The sequence below is a fragment of the Ailuropoda melanoleuca genome, chromosome 1, assembly GCF_002007445.2.
Source record: "Ailuropoda melanoleuca isolate Jingjing chromosome 1, ASM200744v2, whole genome shotgun sequence".
NCBI classification, from domain to species: Eukaryota; Metazoa; Chordata; class Mammalia; order Carnivora; family Ursidae; genus Ailuropoda; species Ailuropoda melanoleuca.
In genome coordinates, this window is record NC_048218.1 from 21586915 (window position 1) to 21600703 (window position 13789).

General features: G+C 33.8%; 1 protein-coding gene across 2 annotated transcripts in view; it reads right to left on the reverse strand.

The window, feature by feature from the left end:
• The window catches only part of NCAM2 (neural cell adhesion molecule 2), a 523501-nt gene that overhangs the window by 216180 nt on the left and 293532 nt on the right, over positions 1 to 13789 (reverse strand). For both annotated transcript variants that reach the window (XM_034656641.1, XM_034656649.1), the window contains exons 2-4: positions 8574 to 8648; positions 5103 to 5309; positions 2520 to 2663 (exon numbers count right to left, since the gene is read on the reverse strand). In XM_034656641.1, coding sequence (XP_034512532.1) covers positions 2520 to 2663; positions 5103 to 5309; positions 8574 to 8648 — 426 coding nt within the window. The remainder of the gene's footprint in view (positions 1 to 2519; positions 2664 to 5102; positions 5310 to 8573; positions 8649 to 13789) is intronic.

Genomic DNA, 13789 nt, shown 5'->3' on the forward strand with positions numbered 1-13789 from the left:
TAGGTTTTCAACAACTAGTTCAAAATTAAATGAATTTTTATACTTGAAGATTACATAAAAAATATTGAACAAGATTATTTTATTTATAGTTTTTTATACAAACAGGGTACTTAATTAGGCAATGATCAAAGCATTTAGAGTATTCCAGGGGTAACTTTCAAACTGGCTGGGGTTGATTGAGCATCTGGAATAGCATATTCCTCCACTGGGATATTCAACTTTTGTAACAAAATGCCACCTTCACTCCCTAAATGCTTGGATTCTTTAGCAGATGGATTCCTTTCAAGAAGAAACATGGAAAACCTCCACTCAAATATTCTATTGGAATTTTAATTATAAGTATTTTACCATGCAGCTGCTACCAAAAGCATGGCTAATAAGATGGACATTTCCAAACCTTCATTATATCATCTGGAGCCTGCAAATTTTACTCATGTACCACATTAAGGCTTCAGAAAGTTACCTGGACACACTACATTATTCTAAATCCCCTTACATGTTCCTTTCATAGTTATAAACTTAATCTTATTCCATTAGCTCTACTAAAGGGGCCATCCAAGGTATAATCAGGTGAAGAATATTATTTCTTATAAATCCATTATGAATGTGCAAATTGTTCAACAATGAACTATGTGGTGAGTTCCTCCAATATTAAAAGGTTAGAAACTTTCCTCACAATTCACCTAAATCCATTCTATCCTAGAGTTAAAAAGGAAAAAAAAATGTCACTTTTTTCTTTGCTTGTCATGCAACTCAGAGCCAGGTTTCATGCTTACTCTAGACTAGTCAATTCCCCTGCATTAGATTTTTTAATTCTAGTTATAACCTGAGTATATATAATTCTGGTAACACTGATTCTCAAGATTTAAAAACTCAGTGAGAAGGAAGGAGAAAGATAGATGTCATTGTGTTGAGAAACTGATATATACACAAATATTTAATTCATTCATTTAACAAATATTTATTATGTGCCTCAAATCTTATTTGAAACTCACAACTATTGTTGAAATTGGAAATAATAACCCACTGTTTACAGAGAGAGAATCCAAATTAGATACAGAGCAGTTAGACAATTCAAAGCTTCTGGGCCAAGGAAAGGAGTAGAGCCATAATGGCATTCCAGCTTCAAATCATCTCGTCCCCGGATACTGGGAAAAAATGTGTGAGCTGTAGCTGAGTAGAGCTCCTCCATCAGCATCCCGCTTGACTATCAATCTCTGCTTTGAGGCTTTTGTTCCCTGTGTCTTTTAAAAACTATAATTCATTTCAAAACCCTCATGTAATTAAGGTTTACAATAAACCAGATGTACACCTGAAGCCTAAGATGAGGCAATCTGAAAATGTTTAGACATTGTCATCTAATGGCTATAAAAGAACTGCCTTTTCTTTACTTTTGAGCTATTACTACTAATAGCTGAAAATACATTGCACATGTACTCATGTGACGTGTTAATGAAATATAAAGCAGTTATCCTGAAATGAAAGGAAATAAAGTATGATTTCTCACTAACTTACTATAATAGAAAAAAAAGAGAGGTAGTCAATAAGTGACAAGCGCTGAAAATGCTAAGATGAGAAAAGTTTTATCAAAATTTAAAAAATGACTATTAAACATGATTATGATATGTTCTCCGTACATATTCAAAAATAGATACTATCTGCTTTCTCTCCTTTATGCTATAAGTTTTAGCTCTTAGAAACACACAACGGAATCATCCAAGAAGGAAAGTATTTGAAAAGATTCAATTATTTCGTAATTCTCTGCAATGCAGGTGCATTGAAAAATATTCTAAATTGAAAATGCTCCCAGTGCACAATGGTAAAGTAGCATAATGTAAGCAAATTATGCTTTCAGTTTCAGATGTCATATTATTCTGGAATTTTAGCTCAATCGGAATCAAAATTATGAAGACAATTTGAATGAATGTACTTTTCTGTCTATTACCCATATGCATCTTACCATAATATTTAGAATATGTAGGTGTCTTTGAAGGAACAGTGCCAGAATAATAAACAGGGTTCATATAGATATTATTTTAAGATTATATAGATGAGCCCAGGGGATGATGTTTGAACTGTAACATGTAGAATTCGAATGCATCAGGACTGATTCCTTCATTTACTTATTATCCTTATACTTTTGTACTAATTTTTTCTTAAATAGGATGGGGTCAGCAAAACTTTTCTGTAAATCTCCAAATGATAAGTATTGCAGGCTTGGTAGGCCACACCATCTGTGTTACAGCTGCTCAACCCTGTCCCCAAAGCAGCCATGGATACTATGTTACAGGTATGGCTGTAATCTCATGACGCCATTCAAAAACAGCAGAGGGGCTGAATTCAGCCTGTGGTTGCTGGTTTGCCAACTCCTACTTTAGAGCTTTAAGGTTCTCAAAACAGTTGTTTGATGCTTGGGATCCAAAAAATAAAATTTCTATACGCAGTCAGGTAGATTTAGTCTTTTTAAAAATTGCAATATTATGAGAACATATAATTTAGGGAGTTACCAAAATACTAACTGTCGGAAATAGCGGTGACTTCCTCGTTATGATACAACCAGCTGACAACAGGGGCAGGTGAGCTGCTAACTCGGCAGACCACTTCTGCATCTTCTCCTTGTTTGAATTCTTGAGGAGATACCACTTCTTTGAAAGTGAGTTTTTCTGTATCAAGAAAGTAAAACAAACCACAAAAGTATTATTGCTCTCTTCTCCCAATAACATATCCCCAAATCTGTGCTGATTAATGCTATGATAAAATCGTTAGTTAACTCTAGATCTTTTAAAACCTTAGGCCAGATAACAGAATTCCTCTACTCGAGAACTTCCCATCTCACTGAGAATTAAATTCAAAGTCCTCACAATGCCATACTAAGCCCTATGTGAACTGGAGTCAGCCCCACCACTCTGATCCCGATTTCTTCTCTCTTTTCCTAGTCCCTGTGATCCAGAGAAGCTGTCTTCTTTACAATCCCTTGAACACTCCAGGATTGTTCTCATCCTTGGGCCTTGTGCTCCTTTGAATTCCTTCAGATTTCTGCTCGACCTTCACAGATAAAATAATCTCCCCCCCATTAAATTCTCCCTCTCTTTACCACATTTTCTTCACTATGGAATTCTATAGCATGTATATCTAGCATCCATGTATTTTTCTAAGTTCATTCATTGTTTGTGTTTCTCTGCTCACTAAAATAATAAGCACCAAGTGGCCAGTGACATTTTCTGTTTAACTGAGTGTCTAGGGCTTAGCATATTGCCCGTCATGTAGTAGACACCCAATAAGTGTGTTGAATGAATGAATGAACATGGATATCAATGCTTGTTGAGAAATTTGCACAAAATTAATTCATGGTGACTGACAGGAAAAAGTCATTTCTTGAGTTTACAAGCAAAACACCAGGTACCTTCCTTTTCATCATTCAAAGCAATGAAAAATCTTTCCAAATACTATGTCTGTGAAACGATCACCTCAATTTATGTTTCTTCTATTTATGAAATAGGTACACTAGGGCTCATATAAAGAGATACACCATCTTTTCTTAAGGAGCTTTGAAACTAACAGGAGTAGGGGCAAAGTCTAAATCAGGAAAAATGAGGGCAAAAAAGTGCCGCCAAATTGTACTGGGTATCAAGGAGGAAGTCATGCTGTGGGAACGCTTTGCCTTTTTTTTGTCTTGTTTCTATAATAATAATAATTATTATTATTATTATTTAAGGAAGAGATGCCTTTAGTATTTTAAAAATTTTACAGTTTTTCACATATTTTTCATTAATATGTGGTACAAATACTATCACATATACACTGTAAGGCATTGTTCTAAACACTTTATACAATATTAATTAATGTAGGGCTCAAAACAACTCTATGTATGGGGTAGGTAATACTATTATATCTATTTTATAGACGACGAAACTGAAGACAAAGAGGTTAGGTATTTGCTCAAAGCCACAAAAGTAAGTGATACAGCCTGGTTTCAAGCCTAGGGAGTGTTCTTAATGTGTTCTTAAACAGGGTCATGATTCCTGGGGCGCCTGGGTGGTGCAGTTGGTTAAGAATTTGACTCTTGGTTTAGGCTCAGGTCATGATCTCAAGGTCATGAGATCCAGCCCTGCACGAGGCTCCTTGCTCAGCCCTGTGCCAGGCTTCCTGCTCAGCAAGGAGTGTGCTTAAGACTGTCTCTCTTTCTCTGTCTGCCCCCTCCCCCTTTCTAAAATAAATAAATAAATCTTAAAAAAAAAAAAAAGGTTAATGATTCCTAAATGTAAGAAGGGGGAAGGAATGTAGAAAGCAGTCAATCTCAAGTCATAAGATGAAGTGTAAATGTGGAAAACTTTATTAATGAAAATTCTGATGGTGAAGAATCCAGCTAGATATTATTCTCCACTAGATGAGTTTTCAGAGTTTCCTGTTCACTGACCTTTCTTCAATTCTCATTCTAGACTGGTCACTGCTATCATATATGTAATTTCATTTGTTGTAATCCTGACCTTTTATTTTAGTGTGAAAAAGTACTCCCTATAAATTCATAATACTAAATAATCTAACGTTCTCTAGTTACCCAGGTTTTTAATGGCTGGAGAATATTAAATCATCTCTGTTATTTAACCAACAGAATTGGCGCCACCTATGTGCTTATAATAAACTATTTCTTATTATCTGTTCTACTTTAGAGATGCACTATGGTAAAATATAAACAAGCTGATATTTGTAATGGTCTCAGGACACTGCCTAGCACATAGTTCTTCATGAATGTTAGACCTTTTATTTTAGTGTGAAAAAGTACTCCCTATAAATTCATAATACTAAATAATCTAACGTTCTCTAGTTACCCAGGTTTTTAATGGCTGGAGAATATTAAATCATCTCTGTTATTTAACCAACAGAATTGGCGCCACCTATGTGCTTATAATAAACTATTTCTTATTATCTGTTCTACTTTAGAGATGCACTATGGTAAAATATAAACAAGCTGATATTTGTAATGGTCTCAGGACACTGCCTAGCACATAGTTCTTCATGAATGTTAGTTTTTATTAAATGCATTTTTTTGTTCAAGTTTTTCTACAACCACACTGCAATCAACTAATACATGCATGACTTACGGTAAATTTCCAAAACAACTGTAGCTTCTTGTGTCTGTCCTTTGGCATCTGTTGCTTGACAACGATATATCCCTGCATCCTCTATATTTGCGTTGTAGATGGTTAATCGTGATCTAACACCTTCCTTTTGCACTGCTACCCTCTGTGTTGAAATTATCTTCTCTCCTTGAGGATTATACCAATCTATACTCTCAGGTTCACCAATTGCTGCAAAGAGCCATGGAAAATAAATGTTTGAAAATATGTTTCAAGTGTTTGTTTTGGCATTGACATTTACTATTATGTGACAACTTTTAACAATTTTGGGGAAAAATGTAAATAAGAGAAGGCTGGAAGTCTGAAAAATCTTACAAAATTGAAAGTAAACACAAATGTTAGCACACATGTTCATCCTTATTTATTCAATGTTGAGGATTCAGTCCCATTTGCGTAAGCAAAACCCAAAAGTTCTACAGGAAACTTCCAGTATGGTATTTAATCTCTGATAGTTGAAGCTTTGCCATAGCAATCTATGAATTATTACTACAGTTAAGTTTGAAACTGCCTTGGCCACAGAGTCAGATATAAATTAAATATGATCGATGCATCTGAACAGAAACACAATTACTAACATGATTTCACCTGTTCCCAGTTCTCTTTGCCAGGGTCAGAAGATAGCACTTTTTTCCCCAATAAAGCAAAGCTCAAAACAATGTAAATCTTATACAAAATAAACTTTGGCTTTTGATAATACTGAATTCGGAATTAATTTCCCAAGTTGTTAAACTTGTACAGATAAGGCTAATAACTATTTTTTAAAATGGAGCCCTAATCTCTTTTCTGAACTGAAATGAATAGTTTCATCATTTTAATCTAAAACTGTTAACTATTTAATCATATGATAATTAGAATGCATTGAAATGATACTTATACTGCTAGGCAATTACAACCAAATAATTACAGGGTAAACATTTATTTAAGTTTTCCAATTCAGAATCCAGGTTATTATCCTCCTTGTAAAAGCTGAAGCTTCCAATGTTTGCTTTTACTCACCAAAAGGATGTATTTCACCTAATTACTTGAGAGATAATTTGTGGAAGCAGTATATACTATTAATTTAAAAGTATCAGGGGAAAATGCATAAAGCTAACATCTGCAGGACCACTTTGAAAAACATTGTTCCTTCTTATTTTTTCCCCAAGAAATAGCTTTAGACACAAATTATTGTGCTTTCCATATCAAATTAGATATGCTTGAGCAAAAAGTATGAAAGATAGTTTAGTTAAATCTTAAATGGATCTTAGTTATATTAACTTCAGTTCTTTCCGGACAGAACCATAAAAACATAGTGCTTATGGGATGACTCATTTGGGGAAGGTATTTGTTTTGATTCCTTTCTCCACAGAGAAGTTACAAATGAATAAATAAATGAGCAGCACTTTAAATTTGAACAATACAAAATCTCATTTTATACAGTAAATTATATAGGACATTCTGTGAAATATTTTAGACATTTTCTTTCTCAATAATATGGTATAAAATTTCATTATCATGGAGAGTTTATACAGGATTTTTATAGAGCAGTCAGTCATGATTCTCCTTTATAACATCTCTAATAAATAATAATTTCCAGTGAAACTTCCAATGTTATTTTAAGACCAGACTACTGGACATACTGATAAAAAACATTAAAATTTTTATTTGCTTAAAAATGTGGTATACAAATTCATTTGCTGTTTATGGCATACTCTTTAGCTCTCTGAGGGTCTGACTACCTGCTAGTGTAAATTTAAGACATTTATTTTATTAAGTCTAGATGTCTATGGTTTAGTGTATCAGGAAACTTCAGAGTTATAGCAACTTGGTCAGCATTGTCGTAGGAAAAATACATGAAAGCATTCTGATTTTCAGGGGTTCCATACATCCTTTTTTTAGATTGTTGTCTGACTACTCTATTCCTATATAATGCCACTTATATGACACCAGTATGGCTCTTGGTTATATACCTTTATATAAGAAAAAGAAAATATTTCATTATTTTGCTTTATTTTACAAGCAAAACTTAGCACACTAAATGATGCTAATTCACTCTTTTAAATTATGTCTTAATTTGACCTTATGTAATACCCACAGAGGAAATAACATTATATAATTTAAATCACTGTGATATGCAAATGTAAGAAAATAGTAAAATTTCATTTTCAAAATTCATTTTTAAACTACTTCAGTCTTCTGTGAATATCTGAGCTGTGTTTGTGCATGTGTGCATTTGTGTATATGAAATATGGATGAGATGTAAAAACAATGATCTACATTCTTATGCCAAAGCTCTATTGACATAATAAATGACGTTGAACCAATATCTCACTTGCTCTCTTCTTTTCTACTTGCCAATATGCAAATATATGTATCCATAGACCTATCAATTCAGACCTTTAGGAAGATGAACATATGAAGAATCATGGGTTCTATTAGTTTTTCATAAAATGTGATATTATACATATATAATATCATGTAATATGTGTATTATATATAGTATATGTGATTTATAAATGTTATAACTCTTTCTATTTTCATTAATTTTAATAATAATTCAAATAAGTCAAGCAATTCTCAAGACTTATATAATGCATTGTATTTCAGAAATGTCTATTTTAACCCAGGTTTGAATTACTTAAGCATAATCAGGAATACAAACAATTTTAAAATACCCCAAAAAACAATTTTGGCTCTAGATGAATATTATTTAAAACTTTAGATATGGAGGCTTATATGCATAAAAATGAATTTGATGAATATAAATACAAGTCGAATGTGTGCATTTGTGAGCTCTACAATACTCTGAATTAGAATTTGTTGCTTAGGCATTTAAATGTCTTCTGAAAAAATTCTGCACGTGCATGATTAAACTAAATGAGGTCCATAAAATTTCCCACAGGTATTATGATATATGATACTTTTGATTAATAGTTACAAAATTCTTGTAAAAGTTTTGCTGGTTAAATATCTACTTCTTTTTCTTAACTCACTTTTTATAAGGATGGATTTGATTTGCTTTGTCCCAAAGTTTTCATTTGGGTGCAACTATAGTGCAGTGTGCCATATCTAATTTATTCATTGCATATTTACAAAGATAATTCAGTTATAATATTTACATTCATCCTAATATTACTATTTATACAGGAATAATATTTGAATTTATTTAAGTTATTGTGCATACATTATATTTGATAATAAGTTATTTTCAAAATAAATGAGCTAGTCTGTTTGGCAGTCAAAATTAATAACTTGAAATTAACAGAAATAAAATTCATACTTTTTAACATGAAAAATATGGTTATTAACACTTCCCAACCTCATAAACCCAATGAAAATATAAGGCTTTATTTTCAGAGAATTGTTTTTCACCATCTAAATTTTGCCAATATATAATATTAAATAATTAAAGCATAAAACAAGTTGTCATTAGAAAGTATTTGTACAAATACATACCTGTACATGTGAAGAATTTAGATTCGCCCACACTAAGCTCTACTTTGCTAAGTGAAATTGTCACTTGAAGAAGAGCTGGAAAAAATATTTAAATCATAATTAAGTATGGGTTTCAACATGAATTCAACATGAATAAAGATTTTATTATATGATCTATAAACTACATGATCCAAACAGCAATTATTTTCCCTGTAAATTTTTATTACCTATAAAAAGAAATGAAAGTTTTATAAAATACAATCTAATTATAAAACACAATCTAACAACATTATGGCTGTTACATTAATATGCAACTCACAACCAGACCAAATGCAGGACTTATTTAATATAACATGTTGAAATTTGTTTGTCACGTAAATGAGTAAATTCATACTCACCATATTTACATTCTTGGTTGTATATGTGCTACCACATTGGGCAATAACTACAGAAAATGTTTGCCAAACATCTGGAGCCTTGTTTGCAAGAGTAAATTCTACACTGTCATCATAACAATAAAAATATAAACTACATTTTGACTACCTACTAAAATATTTCCATGAAAAGAAGAAAAGCATTGCATAAGAAATGTGAATGAACACTCTTTTCATAAGATAAATAAAATAAGTGAAGGAACCAGGACAATGGTAATAAAATAGAGGAGATGGTCAATAAGTAAGTTGTCCAATTTGAAATAAAATAGCTGAACATTCTAAAATTTTAGAAGATAATTAGAATTATATTTTAATACACATTGAAAGACTTATATTTCTAAGACTATGGTAGATAAGATAGTGTGACCACACTCCAAAACCCATCCCACCACCCCTTCCTTCCAGGTACATATAGCTGAGTTTTCAGGAAAGTAATGGAGCATCAAGAGGGAAAAAAAGGAAGAAAAATCTAAAAATCAGAGTATAAAGTGATACTGGAAATCTGTGGATTGTACTAAGCAAAAGGTGCACAGATTGCACAAAGACGGGGTCAAAACATGTCTATAAATGAGGGTGCTATAGAACACCGGATAACACTGGATCAGAATAAAATTCACCCTTAGTATGAGAAGGATATAGAATAAATCAGCTCACTGGCAAAAGGGCAGTGATAAGGAGAGTTGACTCTCCTGGCCTGGGGGGAAATGTTTCTATTTAAATAGATTAACCACACTCTGCCATATCCCAGGTTCTGGAATTTAATTATAAACACATGTTCTTTGGGAACCTCCAAGCTAAGAAATTAGCAAAAAAGCAGTGCCACACATAGGGCTCACAGCTAACTGGAAGACAAATATAATCTCCTTCCAAGCAACTGTATCATTAGCCCACACTGCCAGGATGTTTATAAATTATGCTCTCTTCAACCTAAACTCATATTCTTCATAAAAGACATGGTGAAATAAGGCCCTCTGAGCAAGAGGCAATTAAAGCATCCAAAAGGAGAAACAGACCCACGAAATTTCAAAAACTGGAACTAGACTCAGAATGTAGCTTAACTAAATAATGAATCATGGAACACTACATCAGAAACTAAGGATATACTGTATGGTGACTAACACAGCTTAATAAAAAATTATTATAAAAAAAGAATGTAGCTTAACCNTAGCTTAACTAAATAATGAATCATGGAACACTACATCAGAAACTAAGGATATACTGTATGGTGACTAACACAACATAATAAAAAATTATTATAAAAAAAGAATGTAGCTTAACTATATTGAAAACATTTAAAGAAATGAAATGTAAAATCAAAGCATGAGAAAAAAAGAAAACTCTATCAAGGAAGACTTGTTGGGTATGTTTAAGCTCTTTAAAGTACGTTCTCTTGTACTCCCCATCATCAATAAATGCCTTCTTTTTCATGGTACATCTTTGAGGAAAAAGCCTGGCTTACATGGTTTTCTTCTCTCCCCCTCAGTCTTGGACCCTATTTTTATTCATAATTCCTTAATTCTCAAAGAGTGCTTAGCACATTGTAGAGGCTCAACAAGTGGTGAAGCAAGTCTGATTATTTCAGAGAGAAACAGGTTAAGAAAAGCACAAGACTCATTCTATGAGGCCAATATTACCTTGATCCCCAAACCAGGCAAAGACCCCATCAAAAAGGAGAATTACAGACCAATTTCCCTAATGAATATGGACGCCAAAATTCTCAACAAGATCCTGGCTAATAGAATTCAACAGTACATTAAAAGGATTATCCATCATGACCAAGTGGGATTCATCATCCCTGGGATGCATGGGTGGTGCAACATTCGCAAATCTATCAGTTTCATAGATNTATTAGCAAGAAAAAAGCCAAAAATCATATGATTCTCTCAATAGATGCAGAAAAAGCATTTGACAAAATACAGCATCCTTTCCTGATTAAAACCCTTCAGAGTGTAGGAATAGAGGGTACATTCCTCAATCTCATAAAAACCATCTATGAAAAGCCTACAGCAAATATCATTCTCAGTGGGGAAAAGCTGGAAGTCTTTCCCTTAAGATTAGGACAAGGATGCCCACTCTCGCCATTATTATTCAACATAGTACTAGAAGTCCTTGCAACAGCAATCAGACAACAANGAAAGACCTCAATGTGAGACAGGAATCCATCAAAATTCTAGAGGAGAACATAGGCAACAACTTCTATGACATCGGCCAGAGCAACCTTTTTCACGACACATCTCCAAAGGCAAGAGAAATAAAAGATAAAATGAACTTATGGGACTTTATCAGGATAAAGAGCTTCTGCACAGCCAAGGAAACAGTCAAAAAAACTAAGAGACAGCCCACGGAATGGGAGAATATATTTGCAAAGGACACCACAGATAAAGGACTGGTATCCAAGATCTACAAAGAACTTCTCAAACTCAATACACGAGAAACAAATAAACAAATCATAAAATGGGCAGAAGATATGAACAGACACTTTTCCAATGAAGACATACAAATGGCTAACAGACACATGAAAAAATGTTCAAAATCATTAGCCATCAGGGAAATTCAAATCAAAACCACACTGAGATACCACCTTACGCCAGTTAGAATGGCAAAGATAGACAAGGCAAGAAACAACAATTGTTGGAGAGGATGTGGAGAAAGGGGATCCCTCCTACATTGTTGGTGGGAATGCAAGTTGGTACAGCCACTCTGGAAAACAGTGTGGAGGTCCCTTAAAAAGTTAAAAATTGAGCTACCCTATGATCCAGCCATTGCACTACTGGGTATTTACCCCAACGATACAGACGTAGTGAAGAGAAGGGCCATATGCACCCCCAATGTTCATAGAAGCTCTGTCCACAATAGCTAAATCGTGGAAGGAGCCGAGATGCCCTTCAACAGATGACTGGATTAAGAAGCTGTGGTCCATATATACAATGGAATATTATTCAGCTATCAAAAAGAACAATTTCTCAACATTTGCTGCAACATGGACAGCACTGGAGGAGATAATACTAAGTGAAATAAGTCAAGCAGAGAAAGACAATTATCATATGGTTTCTCTCATCTATGGAACATAAGAACTAGGAAGATCGGTAGGAGAAGAAAGGGATAAAGAAAGGGGCATAATCAGAAGGGGGAATGAAGCATGAGCGGCTATGGACTCTGAGAAACAAACTGAGGGTTTCAGAGGGGAGAGGGATGGGGGAATGGGATAGGCTATTGATGGGTAGTAAGGAGGGCACGTATTGCATGGTGCACTGAGTGTTATATGCAACAAATGAATCATTAAACTTTACATCAAAAACCAGGGATGTACTGTATGGTGACTAACATAATGTAATAAAAAAAAATATTTAAACAAAAAGAAAAGCACAAGAAGTTAGATGGAATAGGAAGAAAACGAATAGAACCAAGGGGCAAGAGAGTTATCTGAAAGCTATAAACAAGGCCAGTTCCAGTGAGTACTTTTCCTTTTGAAGGGTAACTAATCCTTTAGGTCCATTTAGTTTAAGCATAATGGGGTCAACTGAGGCAAATCGCAGAAGTTAAGGAAATTAAGATCGCCCCTACAGTAAGCTTGAATCTGAAGAGATGGCTGAGGTTTTTGGTATCCACAGTTCTGGGCATGTGGTCAGGGGTTTTATAAATTGGGGAAGATCTGGGCATACCTACATCTAGGTATACCTAGGGAGGTATATACCTCATACCTAGAAGGGGGGGAGGCAGAAGAGTCATTATAAGATTGGAAATAAGAAAGGGAATTGCTATTCTGTTCCACTTTTTCTTTCTTTCCTCCCCTTTCTTTCTCTTTTAGGATGTTATCCCATTTCCTTTTCTTTGGATCTTCAATATGCACTTTTCCAAACCTAATCCTATTATTTCCAATCCTCAGCGAGAATTCAGTTGGATAGCATATTTTACTTCCAAACTTTCTGTGTGAAACTAATTTCATTTCCCTTCCACTAAAAGTTGCTCGCTGTTCATACTCCATTTTTGGCATCATCAATCAATTTTCAAGGCTTGGAGATAGAGCCTCCGTAATATCATTTGGTTGCACTCTTAAAATTTATTTACAACACTTTTCCCCTAATACATGTACTCATTAATTTTAACGTGAGATGTTTATTTTAATCTGAGATAGTGATATATCAGATTCTATATTTATTCTTCTGACTTTTATCTCTTCAGTCTTTCTTTCCATGAAGTATTTCCCAGGCTGCTGCATGCATAAGTTTTTAAAACTGTTTAATTTCACTGCCTGTTTCAAAAATCCTCAAAGTAGATTTGCTTAGCCCACTTAGTTAATTATTATACAAATTTTAATTGAAAGAAAACTTGCCTTTCCAAGTTTATTTCCAATTACTCTTTTCCAAGGTTCTGCAGCTACAGACAACCACAATGAATTATCCCTGCCCTTTCTCCATGAACTGTTTTACTTTCTTGCCACTGTGTATTTGCTCAAACTATTTCCTCTGCTTTTCTCTCCCTTTCTCAGATGTCCACACGGCTGGTTATATTCTATCTTTGAAGCAAGAGTAAAATATCAATAATTGTACAAAACATTCTTTGATAGCCTCCTTATGGCATCAACAAATAAATATCTTCAATCAGTAGGCATTTTCATTAAACAAATGAAACTTATATAATAGCTAATTATGTTAACTTCTCTATCTTATTTAAATGTTTCCTAAAAGTGAAAGCTCATCAACCTCACTTCTGTTTCTCCTTTAATTAAACTGATAAAATAGGAATACATGGCATAACAATGGATAAACACTAAGAGCTTATCATACAGTAGGTACAGAACAC